The sequence below is a fragment of the Opisthorchis viverrini genome (genome assembly GCF_000715545.1).
Source record: "Opisthorchis viverrini unplaced genomic scaffold opera_v5_143, whole genome shotgun sequence".
NCBI lineage: Eukaryota > Metazoa > Platyhelminthes > Trematoda > Opisthorchiida > Opisthorchiidae > Opisthorchis > Opisthorchis viverrini.
Window position 1 is genome coordinate 233174 of NW_008751799.1, and position 13966 is coordinate 247139.

General features: G+C 44.6%; 1 protein-coding gene across 1 annotated transcript in view; it reads right to left on the reverse strand.

The window, feature by feature from the left end:
• The window catches only part of T265_06695 (hypothetical protein), a gene marked incomplete at both ends in the record, with an annotated part of 49526 nt that overhangs the window by 8050 nt on the left and 27510 nt on the right, over positions 1–13966 (reverse strand). The window contains 3 exons of the mRNA XM_009172029.1: positions 1392–1541; positions 3180–3251; positions 6634–6707. Of these exons, the coding sequence (XP_009170293.1) occupies positions 1392–1541; positions 3180–3251; positions 6634–6675 (264 nt within the window). The remainder of the gene's footprint in view (positions 1–1391; positions 1542–3179; positions 3252–6633; positions 6708–13966) is intronic.

Genomic DNA, 13966 nt, shown 5'->3' on the forward strand with positions numbered 1-13966 from the left:
ATGATGCCGACATTTGAACCTAGTATTTCTGACTTTCCTTTACAGCAAGTGAACTAGGTGTCGAAGTCTTCAGCAACCTTGTGAGTAGTTTCTTTTATGAACTAGATGTGCTTTTGAAAAAGTAACACTTTGGGCTAAAAATTAACTGTTCGCATGATTAACCTGAAAAATGCGTCATCTATGGAAAACGACATGACAGAAAACGAGAAAACCGAATAAGAGTATAAAAGGGACAGGAATCGCTTTTCCGCTTGATAAGAACAAACCGAATCTGCGGACGCGAAACAGAATTCCGATAAACTGACACAGGGAAATTTTCAAACTTCTCCAGTCAAGCCGGCGATGGTCACTTTGTTTCATTTTAACTCGGAAATTAGACGGTACTATTTGATTATACGGATCATCAAAGATCCGGAGATTTCGACGCCTTCATTGACCTTCAATGAATTTTGCACCTGTAAAAGCAGAGCTCATCGCTTGGTTTAACCTTTTTTCTAGTACCTCTGTCTACGACCGTCCACAACAAGCTTCCTGTATCCTACAAAATGATTAATTCAATACGCAGTCATACTTTCGTTGTTGTGAACGCGAAGACGAATTAATATGATATCTCATCGGTATTTTTCATAACTGCCACATAATTACTAGGTAATGCGAAACCAGACAACAATGATTCCTAGACTGCGAGATTTTCTCAACGTACGAGCATCCTTGACACGATCACTGAAAACCAACACATTCAGATCATGATTGAGACTGATTTTGCGCACGACCCAATGTCAGACGCGCCAAGGTCACACATGTAGACTACAGCCTTAGCACGTTCAGATACCTACCAACGGAATTCATACGGACAAGAATGGTTGGACCTAAACAGTCAACGACAAACTCCAAGATAAACAGAAACCGTAATTCACTTGGAATCGTAGTATAACTATTTTGCGTTAAGATTTTGACCTATAGGTGAAGCCAATCTACGCTGAAAATCCGAGAAGCATTGTGTAGCTGTTCCATCTTTATTGGGCTCATCAACAGCGCTTATGTGACGAAACTGGAGGGAGTGTCGAACCCGTTACCTCCCAGCAAGCAGTCTGAACACTGAATCGTTCGGCCACCAGCGGCTCTACAGGATATGGTGCCACTTGTCCTTAAGTCACCGGATCCGCATCACATGGCTACAAGTGTTCGTTGGCTCGAGTGACGGCTCTTCAGAGGGAAGTTCCGCCCAACAGGTGAATGGTATTCTCCTGAGCTGCTCATGGATTATTGGTAGTGATGCGCACTGCTGACGATGCCTGATTCTAGGTAATGCAAAGCAGTCGAATGCAACAGATACAGTTGGATTTCAGTGAGACAAATCGGAGTGAAATACCTTTCCCATATCAACTTACGGCATCTAGTTCATCCAAAGCTTTCCAATGCTCTATTGTTGTGACAGGTATGTGTTCTGCCGTCTGAATAGTGCGATTCAAATAGCTCGTCCATACCTTCAGATCAGGTACGTTCTCTTGCTTCATGAACGCACCCAACTGGATGGCAAACTGCGAAAGAAGTGGATGAAAGTGTTAACCAACCGCAAGCGGACTCGCCATTAGTTCTTTGTGCGGAGGTTAGCAATAAATAAACACAAGAATGAACGCTATTCGACAAGACAAATGGGTTCATTTTGTTTTACAGTAACATTGGTTACGACGTTTTGTGACTGAAAACAAATCCGAAATTGCTAGTGCTCCGCCTAGAAGGTCCCTAACAAACATTCGGCGCTTGGCCGGTAGCATTCCACTTAGATGCGACTCACGGCACAAAACATCCATAATGGTCAAATTGAGCGTAATGTATACCTAATTTGACAAATGGTAAATACTTTCTGCCTAGCTACAACTCGAGGACATTTCAGTGAGTTACAGCACAGCTTGGGAGTGTTTATTCAGAAACGATAAGGCAGCACTAAAGAGCGATATTCTCCCATAAGCTGGTTTCATGAGTTCGATATTTGACTACGCGGCGACTGGAAGCGACCCAATAACAAAAAACACAATGGCTGTTAGCACTGTGTGTTGTTCACCACACAGTTACCGTTCTGACCAGGTGATACTGAGCAAAGACAGTGAACGATGACAGCCTTCGGAGTTGACATTCAAAGGGAACATTCATCCTTGTACAACAGTGCAGACAATCACCATATATTACGAAATCGGGGATAGTTGTCCATTGTAATAGAACTGCACACGGTGATCGACGGAGGTAAAAGTTAGCGGACAAGGTACCTCATTTAGATTCTGTTCGATTCGAGAAGTAATCTCATCTCCAGCCAATCCACAGAATATTACACAAATGCCCGGGTAAAGAAATTTAGCTACAGCGTCGATTGGCTCGCATGCAGGCATGAGGTTCGGGTTTGATCCAACCCATTCTTGTAGCAGCACTTTAAACTTTCCCGAAGTGGAACGCATGCGACAGAGTTATTTAGAATGACTTGCATTTTTGAAGAATCTGAACCAAGAAGAGCAACATCACCCGCATACTCAGTGTCCATGAGCTAATGTCCCGGGAGTATTTCGAATTTCAGAGGCAGTCAGAGAAATTACAAGCAGCATATCAATAACAAAATTTTAAGAGGAAGAGTGGAAAAGGGCAGCTTTGCCTTACACCACTGCCATAAGGACGACGTATTAGGTTCCTATGAACGTTCAAGGCAACAGAACTGGTCAGTTCTATGGACGGGCGTAGGTTTGGCGATACTGTTAATTTCCTTGATAACAGCAGGATACCTGCAGCTTACGTAGTGAATAGAATGCTTAGAGGCCATTTAGCAGCCATAACTGACAGGAAAGTGCTCTTAAGTGAGCCTCCCGTTTTGAGACGGATAAACAACACCAAGTACAGCAAATAACACCAAACGAGCTCAAACTGGTTGCCGATGAAAACATCTAAGAACGATGTTCTGGTGAATAGTTGCGCTCAGATATGAAGTAAACTGGTCAACAGAGTGTATGCTGGCAGAAAATTCTGTTCACTCGTATAGTAGGGTTTGAAACTGCCAATATTAAGAAAAACTACATAATCGAGTGTCATATGAAGCTGGTGTCAAACAGTCTGAGAAGAAACTGATTTCCATACAAGTTTGAGACAGGCAGGCGAGCGCTCAGGTAGCTCCACCCTTTGCCAAATATGCTCACCTTTTTCCCCGCAGGTGACAGAGAAGAATCGCCACCTATTCGTCCGGAAAGATTGAATTCCGTTTCACCGTGCTGTATGTGAAACGAGAAATACAGAAAAACGGAGGAATAAACCACGACACAGAAAAGCAGGTAAGGACGAATTCTTTCAAGAAACTAGGTTGGTGTAAGCGACCAGTGAGCAGCTTCGTTAAAAAATGCGTGTCACGATGGGAAGTTAAAGATGAACGGTCAATCCATAGCTTGTGAACGACCCACACCTGACACAAATCAGTCCTAAAATCACCTTGTAAAATGATCAGACTGGATAGGTGGATCGGTGAAAGAGTAGACTATATTCTTGGTAGAAAAAGTAGGGGAGAGTTCAGCAGGTCGGTTTCAAGTGTGACGTCATCAGAACTGTATTCAGTGCCCTAGAGAAGTCAAGATATCTAAGCTATTAATTGCATGATATAGATCGGAGCTGTTAAAAGTATTAAGTGTCCAGGTACGGCGTTACTCGAAACACCATTGGAGGAAACAACCTAACCGAAAATGTATGAGGTTCGCCTCCTGTTAGAAACCGCTGGAGCGCAACTCAAAAAACCAACCGTATACTGCAAAACCTACGATTAGTCCGTCAGTATGAAGTCATCCGAGTTCTGAACAAGGTGCTACCGATGAAATACGTTCACTTGAAAATTACATGGGTGTTAATGGGATATCCAAATGAATCCAGAGTTTGTAATGTTTGAGGGCAGGACTGATGCTTTCGAACTGGTTCTCAGCATAAAAGAAACTACTCACAAGGTTGCTGAAAACTCTTCGATAGTCCACGAGTTTCCGTCAACCTTGTGTTCTACTTCGCAGCATCTTCAACGTATGACCATCTCTGTTTGAAAGCCCTTTTATTCAAAAGTTCATCTGAACCGAAAAATCGCATTCACACACATTAGCTTTTTCCAAAGATGTAACTAGAATTCATGCAACTTTTCTTTAAATTGACGGTTTCCATTTCGAACAAAAAGACCGAAGCTTAAGGTTTGAAGGCGAACACAGCAAAATCTCCTTGTGAAGTATAAATAATCACGTCCACGAAATGGGCTACCCAAGCGCTGAACTGCAGTGGTGATATACAAGATATTCCGTGGGACTAAACTGGCCAGCGTGTAGTGAACGAAAAAAATTAGGTAATATTAGGGCCAGTAGGTGCAAAACTGGAATCTTCTTGAACGAAGTCTCGCCACTGAAGTGACATTTGGGAAGTTGTGGCCCCCATAAAATGGTGTAACAATACACTGAATGCCTCTTGTGACTTCAACGTGACGGTGTAGCGAGCATATTATGGAAGTCTATTGGTGAGTTATAACAAAGAGGATGCAAAAAAAGCTGCCAAATTAAGTTGGTGAGTTGTTCTTAACTGGTCATTTATGACTCATTAACTGAAGACGGGGGAAGGAACATCCATCATTAATTCAAACGACAACCAGTGCCACACATTAGTGTTTGAGGCACCCACGCATTGAAAACAATCACTTCTGTGTAGGACCATGTTTAAGAGCTTGATTGAACCCCACCTGGTAACGCACTAACTAACCACTAACTACCATCGACCTGGTGTCCGCATTCACAAAGGAATCAGTTGACGTGACGAGATCTGCTAGTCACGGTCTTCACATTTTAGTGCCAAGTCCATCACTATTCATCTCTGGGCCGTTTCCGCCCTGTATGTCACAAGATGAGCAGAGCTCCACTGAGAGACAGCCCACTGGTATATGAACATCGTTAACCATATAGTGGGATCAATTATGTCATGAGCGGATTCTTACCACCAAGACCTTTGGATTTATCTCAGCACTTCGGGACCCATGTTCCCGAGGGATATTGGCAGTGCTCCAGGGACAAGGAATGTCGAAAAAAAGCCTCTATCTGTACCTACCAGGAGCTTCCCTGATCCCTGAAGCAGTACAAGTCGTACAGCAAAAAGATAAAAATTATCATTGACATGACATGACACTGTAAGCAAGCGAGTGCCATAGGCGTCAATCAGCGATACCAGCTTCAAAGTTTACTATCCGAAAAAGCATTTATTTCTCCCAGTCTATCTAAAGCGTGGTTGGAAAGGTGGAGGAATTTTCCTGCCAAATCAATTAGTTTAGTCGCAAAAACAAGCCACGTGTTTGACTCCACTCAGTCACTCGGAAAGGGTTTAAACCTTAAGAACACAGAGCACTCATCAAACCAGACGGCCGCATCAGTTAGCTTGCTGGGAACGATTTGCGAAGTTAAACGTGATCCTAAGAGAGGAAGATAGATGGTTTCCAGCTTATCACCAAGTCGACGGGAAGTCATTTCGAAATACTGGATAGAAAAGCACAGTCGTACTTAAGTACCATCCACAACCATCTTCGTCTAGTTATTTTTGGTGGTTCAGACAAAAATGCGATTAATTGTGATAGGGCACCACCTATTTCACAGAAGTGGTTGGTACACCCCAATATTCATTTATTTGAATGAACGATTTGAGGACCCGAAACGGATCGCACCCATGGTGTCTGGGAATCGTATCAAAAACAATGCATGAAGCTGATCGTACCTTTTCACACTAAACGGTGTGAAGGCGAAAATAATAGAGCAATGTCAAAGGTTTGATGGAAAATTGAGGAGAATCGACGGCCCTCTATCATCAAGAATCGAAGATAGTTATGCAGTGAATTGGTGTTAGCTGCAATAAAGTTTCGCGTACTGACATCGTTTTATATAGCATATCCCCGGGTCCGCACATTTAGTCTCAAAAGTTCGTATGTATGCAGTTAGTAAACTGGGTTGGGTAGAAACACTTCAGTCTGAGGATTCTAAGTTGGGAGGGTGCGGAGTTGTCTAAAGGAAGTGGGTTGTCGTAGTGGCACTGTGTACACTGTATACCACTCGATGCCACAGATTTTGGCAATCGGGAGCGGGAGAATCCTTCAGGTCAGGAAAAATGACAATTGTTGGCTGTGGAAAGCAAGGACAGGGAAGGTGTCGTCAAAACCTCCTCGTGTAAGTTCTGGGAAGAGGACGCGTGCTGACAGCGTGAGATGTGTGAGATCGGACGCTCAACATCTGATCTATTTGTGACAACGAATTGTGATAGTGATAGGAATCATACTTTGATATGAGCACCACAAACCCCTTGGTTATTAACTGCTAACCAGCCAATTCGTGAGCCGAGAATCGCTTAATCGATAGCAGATTAGAACTGAGGAAGTAGTGTGTCATACAAAACCGCCTATGCTAGTCGGCATTAGCGATGATGACAGAGGTGGCTGCCCTGCGACGAAAGTAGCGGTCAAAGTCAAAATATTATCAAGATGCGTGTCAAGGAAACACCGAAGTAACTTGTCTCGAAAGATCACAGGACTGCTAGCTACATGACGTTTCGGAACTGCGGGACAAAACATTCATCGGGAAAACAAAGATGACAGAAACTCACACGTGCCACATAGATTGTGCGCTTTCTCACTCGGATGTTCATCAAATAATAGGCAATCCGACTGTTTATATTACCTGCATAGACAAAAGAAAAGTAATGACGTGATGCTCGCTAAGAAATCCAATAGATGCTGGAATTGCGAACGATGTGGTGTTATTGGCAGCATGGAGTTACGGTTCCTTTGAATAGCTAATGTGCCGGTAGGCGGAAATCCACTAGTCTGTTAAAAAGATTGAAACAATTTACCAAGCCTATATACTGAACCACTAGCCTCTTAATGCTTGGCAAATATCTGTGAGTTGGTTGGAAAATCGCCGCAGAGATCAACTTCAAAAGGAATAGTGAGATGTCCATCGTTTACGAGTCAGACTAAGAGTATGAGGAAAACTCCAGAGACTCCAACAGACTATCAGCCTGCGGATCAAACTCAGCAACACCAGCTGCTGTTGGCTATACACAGGTTGTTAATCGGTTCTGGCTGCCAGTTCACCGATGACCTTGGATTGAAGAGTCGCACATCAGAAATAATCGTGAACTCGGAGTGTGAGTCTGTGAGTTAGTTGAAATGGTAACCGTTATCATTGCCGGAAGGATACACTCTGTGGACCCATCATGAGGAGACTGGACCTTACAGTGGTTCGACGGCTTCTGTGCTTCCGTGACCGATTGAGTTATAAGAGAGTTGGCCGTGTGACACTTGCAGTGTCTTGTATCAGGTTGGTCACTGTATGCACGTCTGATCAACAATCTTTTGGTCATTTTAAGATATTGGAACATATATGGCGACTTGTTCTTTTGGAAAAAAATTCAGTGCACTAGCACTACTTGTAAAATAAGAGTTAGGCTCTCGGGGAAAATGCTTTAATTAAAGCTTCCAATCGCTGGGCGTCTTGACATGTCTCCCAGCCGGCGCACACCCGTGAACTCCACAGCTACAAATAATTTCACGCCACACCCACCGTCGACTGGTGCCACCACTGGGGTTAACTTACGTGCCGTTTGCTCGTTTCAAAACAGGGACCCTTATTCAATCATGGGGTCGACGCATGACGGTTAGTAAAGCATTGATTCGAAGTTCGAGAGTGAAATTTAGGGCCAGTAGGAGTTGCGGTGACCAATCGGTCAGGTTCTAGAACAACGCCATTTTACTGATATTTGGGACTTAAAGTTGTCATCTTGTGTTGGTCAGGCTGTAATGACCCTGAGGGCTACATTGGCAAGAACTCAGTTCTTCAAGGTTCAACCAACGGAGAACAGCGACAGGAGTGTAAGGGTGCTTCCTCTGACAGATAAACATGCCCATATTTAGGAAAGCAGCGATCTACCCTCCCCCATGGAAGGATTGGTTAGAAAATATAGGTTCTAAAAACCTCACACTCCGATCAATATCGCGACCGCCGGAGCATTATTCGGGAAGCTCAAAATACTTTTAAGACTAGTGACTCTGATGCTGATCAAAAGGCACCTGTTAGGCACAGCGACATTAAGAGTCAGAAGGTTACGCCTTGCTCCCTACACTCTCGGCCTTGACCAGGTCCTTGCAGCCAAGTGAGTCACTGCTTCCAGAAAGGGTCCCTCAAGAAGACACTAACAACCACTGCTTTGCGGTTCAGTCTTTTGAAACCGAGAACAGGGGAAGGATTCTCGAACACCCCCCTACACCCACCAATGCTTTCGACACAAGGGCTCAAGCTGGAGTACATCAATCAAACCTTATTCCTCGGCTCGGGCAATCTGGAAGTACCATTAGCCACTACAGCTATTCATTCACTGAATGCTCATCAAAAGTCTCACTTAATAATTTCTGCCTAAGGACGTTAATCACGGTATCTACTCCTCTGCCTAGATAGCCCGGGAATTAAGTCGCGAACTGACTGATCGAGAGGTTCGTGGTTCAAACCCAACCTCTGCACCTCGAATGCTCCTGTTTTGGCTTGAGCAACCTGGCAGTATCTGAGCCCTTGGGCATTCTTCGGGTGACATTCAAACTAGGCACCGAAAAGCTATTACAGACGAACGGTTATTGTTATTTAGTAAGATGAGTTACACTATATGCCTATTCCATCCAAAAGATCTGTTCTCGCTTTCGATGTATGTACGCTGTTTCCGAAATACGCATACAAGAACACAGGTCAGTCACATACCTCAAACGGCTTAAGAACCCAGACTTCTCGCAATTTAGTCTTCGGGTGTTTGGTAATCCTAATTTAATGGCTCGTGGTAGCTGCGACTTAGGAGCTGAGCATAATTTCAACGCTGAATTCGTTTTATTGCACTGGATCCCAGTAAATAGTCGTCTTAAGCTGTTAGTTTGGTTGATCAAGGCATCTCACACGCAGAGTTTTGTCAGCAGACATGCCAATAGCTGGAAAAGACAGCTTTCACTATTATTTGTCGGGACTGCTCCGGTCAGCGGCACATACAAGTACTGTGATACTGGCGGAAGATATGGATGCTCAGATCGGCCGGCCGATTTGGAGGTGACACTCACCGCGTAGACAACGCGGGGAAATTTCTCTTGTTAAGCACTGTACACCATTTGTCTCTGGCGAAATTAAACTTTCAGAATATGAACTCGTGTGACTTGGAGGCTCCCAACTACAAACCAGCCCTGGACTCAAATGGACCGTGTAACAGCTACCGATGGAGAGCACAGATACGAGACTTGTTCGGTCTGGAGCAGACCACTTGAGCCATGATCATGATCCACTCATTTTTTCAAAGGACCAAGCTGGTTGGCACAAAACCATCCAAGTCATCATCTACCCGAATACCTAAAAACAGTCAATTTGACGCAGCTGTGAAGCCTCCAACACTCTACGGGCTTTGGATTATGACCAGAAAAGGTGAAAGAAGCCATGCTTATAACTTCTGAAATCGTCTGCTCAAGGTCCTTCGTGATTCTCGTCACGATCAGCAGCTCCCAGTCAAACAAAGGAAACTTTACCAGAGCGTGCAGATCATCCAAACACCGCGTAATGAAGAACCCAAGGAGTCTCGTGGATCGCTGATGAATAGCAACGGGGAACAATCAAACCATATTCCAGCTTATCCGATCAACTGGCCCGAGAAGGGCAGATGTTTGCGAAACGATCTTCAATTCATTCACAGGAGCGCCGGCTCGAAAAACGGGCTGCACACGTTGAAGAATAGTTTAGCCGACCCCATTCACGTAAATCCTGGAAATACCACACGAACCCAAGTGAAACGTTGATATCAGTTCGCCGTTGATGATGGAGGTCCAGCGTGCAATGTCATCTCTTCAGCGCAACAAAACACCCGGTCCAGATGACTTGAATCCTACATTGTTCAAAAAAAGTGGCTAACCTAGAGACTGCACTCCGAATTATCTGGATTGAGAAAAGAATATCGACAAAATGTAGCGCTTCTATGGTGATTCCCATATTCAAAAAGGGGTGCAAGAACATCGTGCGAAAACCACCAGGGCATTACCTTAGTGCTTATAGATTCCGAGGTGTTCTCTTGTATTAAAGACGGATGGGCTGATATTGGGAGTCAGATTCGCGAGAATCAAGCTGGATTTCGCCCTGGCAGGGATTGTATCGATCATGTCTTAAATTTACGACAAGTACCGGGACTGCACCACTCTTTCCGATGACCAAAATGGTAGTATTTCTTAAGCTCACGTGCGATTTTTGACCCCATTAATCGTCAGGAACTGTGACAGTGTCTGACAATGAAGGCTGTATATGCCTATTTCCGTGGATGCGGACGTGCCCAGAGCAAATTCTCTCCTGAGTTCACCACATCCACTGGTGTCAGGTAAACATGTCCCCTATCGCCCTTTCTCTTTACCTTCGTAACTGATGCATTTTTGGACATTGGCTTGCCTTTGACAACTCCGGGATCGAACTACTTCCGAAGCGTTCACCCGCGTTCTCCTTGAATCAGTCCATTCAAAATGCAAACTATTTTAAACAATTCTGCTGCAGTTTGGTATGTGACTGGCGTATGTAGCATAAAGTGCTACTGCAAGGTTAGCTGGGAACAAAACCTATCCTCACAGCTGCAGATAAACCGATCGATGTGGTGGGTATCTTCATCTGCCTGGATGCCTGAAAAAGTTCACGTGGATCGGTGAAAGGCGATATTGATTCCGGAACTGGGCGATATTGGGCAAACTTCGATATTTGTGGCGCCAAAGTGACATTAACTTGACTGTCAAGGTTAGAGTGCGCAATGCATCGATCCGGCCTGTCCTACTCTTTAGATGGGAGGCGTGGCCACCGCTCTGGGTTTGATTATCGTCGGCACCGAGAGGTCTCGTGTCTGGTCGGAACAGCGAATCAGTGGTGCAGAGGCGCGCGAAATGCCTTCGGAGACAGCTTTTTCTTGATAGTTCAGCTGGTCACACTTCACAGATTACGCTGGGTAAGCTATGTACTTCGTACACCAGAGACCCGTTTGCCCCGAACAGCCCTCTTCACTCAGCTCTGTTTCGGAGGGAGATAACCTAAAAACGGTCAGTCCATGATTTGGCAAAGAAGCAGGGCAGTCCTTGTGAGCCGAACCAGTTACGTTGGTAACTACGTTCCCCCTGATGGGAAACCCAGGAGACAAACCAATATAGTCAGTGCAGGCGACGTATATGGGTGAGTTAAACAAACAATGGTGGCACGTATCAAAGTTATTGCCATATCGAACAAAACGAACTAGTTGACGTCAATGAACTGGGTGGCCCATCGCCTTTAACGCATGGCTCTCATCCTGGGTGAATGAAGCTATAGCAGCTCGAACCACCGCAGTTCGTACATGCTTTTTAGCTTAAAGACCGCACTGAACCGGTTTTTGGGCTTCCAAGGAGCATTTGATTAGGTTGACAGGGCTGTTCTCTTTAATATGCTTGGTCAACAAGGAATGTCCGAAAGTCAAGTGGCTATTATACGTTCTACGCATTCTCAGACCTGTGGGTGTATAAGATTAAACGGTGAGCTCTCCAAAATTTTCTGTTCAAAAGTGGCGTCTGACAAAGATACTCGTCCTCACCATTCCTATTCAGTTTCGCAAACAAGATTGTAAGGTGAACGCTGGAGGGTCCTCAAAACCCTGGTGTTCGAATAATTGATGACGAGAACTTTGCCAATTCGGAATATACCAACAACATCGTTCTCCTACTCGGACGGAACTGCAATGGGTTTTGCACACACGAAGTGAAACGCCACACTCCTGTAGACGCAGTCACTGAACACATCAAGGAGATGCACTCGGGATTGTGGAGAGCAAATCGTTGTACAAGTTTATAAGCCCTGACTATGGTGTGACGAAGGAGGTTACTGCGGGCTTCCCAAATAATGGGATTGTGTGGGCTAATATGAAACACTTGAGGGGGCAAAGTGACATCTCTGGACCTAAGTGGACGATCACATCAGGCTACAATACGAACTCTTTCGTTCTATGCTTGAGGTCTAGTCTTTGCAAACACTGGAAATGAGACGACTTTAGGTCGTGTAGTCTTATACCAACGATTGCGCATCGAAGCATTAAAGAAACCACTGTTCGGTTTTGACACAGGGAAGAATGGTACCAGCGTCAAAAATGTGGTGGTTTGGTCATATATTGCGAACGGCGAATCATCACTAGTCAAAAGGTGATGTATTTCATCTTCAATTTAGAGTAGCACAGGCATATAGGCGGCCAACCTCCGATCTGTCAGACGGTTGTGAAAGTGATTAACGAATAGTCTGGGTGCCGTTGGTGCAACTCGTTTTCCAGGATGGTTAACGTGATTTCCCTGCGCATGGCTAGAGACGCCGCAAGATATCGCTGCCAGTCGATGTCGGTGGCGTTCCTGTTGTCGGTTTCTATCCAGGTTGTCTGAATTAGTGACTGGAGGCGCAGGCAGCTCGGGAGCGCTGTAGTAGCAGACACGTTATCGCCTCTCTATTCATTGGCAATTTCTCTTACGAATAAGGTTTAAAACAAATTTTCACTGTACGGCAGCAGAACATTCACTTGAACACTCACTTTATGCTGCAAATAACGGTGATCATGCTATTGAATAGGACAATCCCAGAGAATGCTAAGTGCTTTATTCCATGGAAGTGACAGTTACCCAAACCACTCGTAAGCAAAAATGCATCAAACTGCCTCTGAATACCAAGAAAGCATAGTACATGCGAAACCATGATTCGTCGATTATCGTAGATTTGACTGGAAACCATTTAGGTAGGTCAGACCCATCCACTTAGTAAACACCCTTCAGACATCACCAGCGCACGAGTAGATAACACCAAGGGTCCATGGATGGTTTTGCGCAACTTTCATCTATCACGAGACCTCATGTTCAAAACCAAAGGTGGGTGTTTTTTATGCGCCAACAACATGTGCCGTCTATTGCAAGTGTACGCAATTTGCGAACCGTCAGAACCATGTGATCTAGGGTAGACCAGTTCCCTCCGTGTTGCTGTGCACGCGCCGGCGACCACCAGTTAACAAACGGCTAAAATGAATAAAGCACCGTTTATGAACACAGTCGTGCAATGTCGGTAACCACCGGGACCTCGGCGGCTTCATCGTGCGGTAACCCAAATGATCGTACGCATAAAAACACGTTCAAAGGTGACTAGCACATTACAGAATATGCTCTAACAGTTTAACAGTTGAATATACATGTTAGGTTTCTTGTCATAGTCCAGGATACGGTGACTTGGTTTATGCACATACACACACACATACACAAGATGGTTCAAATGAGGGGTAACTTTTTGAGTACCATCGAAAACCTCATTCCTACACTGTGTTTATCAGATGAGTCTACTTCATTGGGAAAGGTAATGAGTTGACTAACAGCCGACATACAAAACTATTACGGTAAGTGCATGCTGAATGCGCCCACAATCTCATTCGGAATCAGGTCCTACTTATCATATTTCCATCACGTGCACCAGTTCCAGACAGTCCGTTTCCAAGGGGATGAAGCAATTACAAATTACAGACAGAAACAATCGAAAGAAATACCGCAAGCAAACAACCGTTTCTGGTTCGAATTGTCGAGTTATATCTATATATGACTAAAAAGGGACTGTGCAGAAAGAAACAGATGCGTCTAGTTCCTGTGGCAAGTGCAATGTATAGAATGCTGCGAATACCACAGAAATTCATTAGTAGAGTGCGCACTGACAAGTTACACTAAACACTTTGGGAGACCTACCAAGGTGCATTCAAACAACATGGTTGTGCGACTGCATCATCATTCATTAGCTAGTTATTATAAAGAAAATAATACAACTGGATGGCGAAGGGACTTCGTGCTAACTTAGTACAATAGGCCCGAGTACCCACACCTCCAGGTATTTATTCAAATAACCTGGGT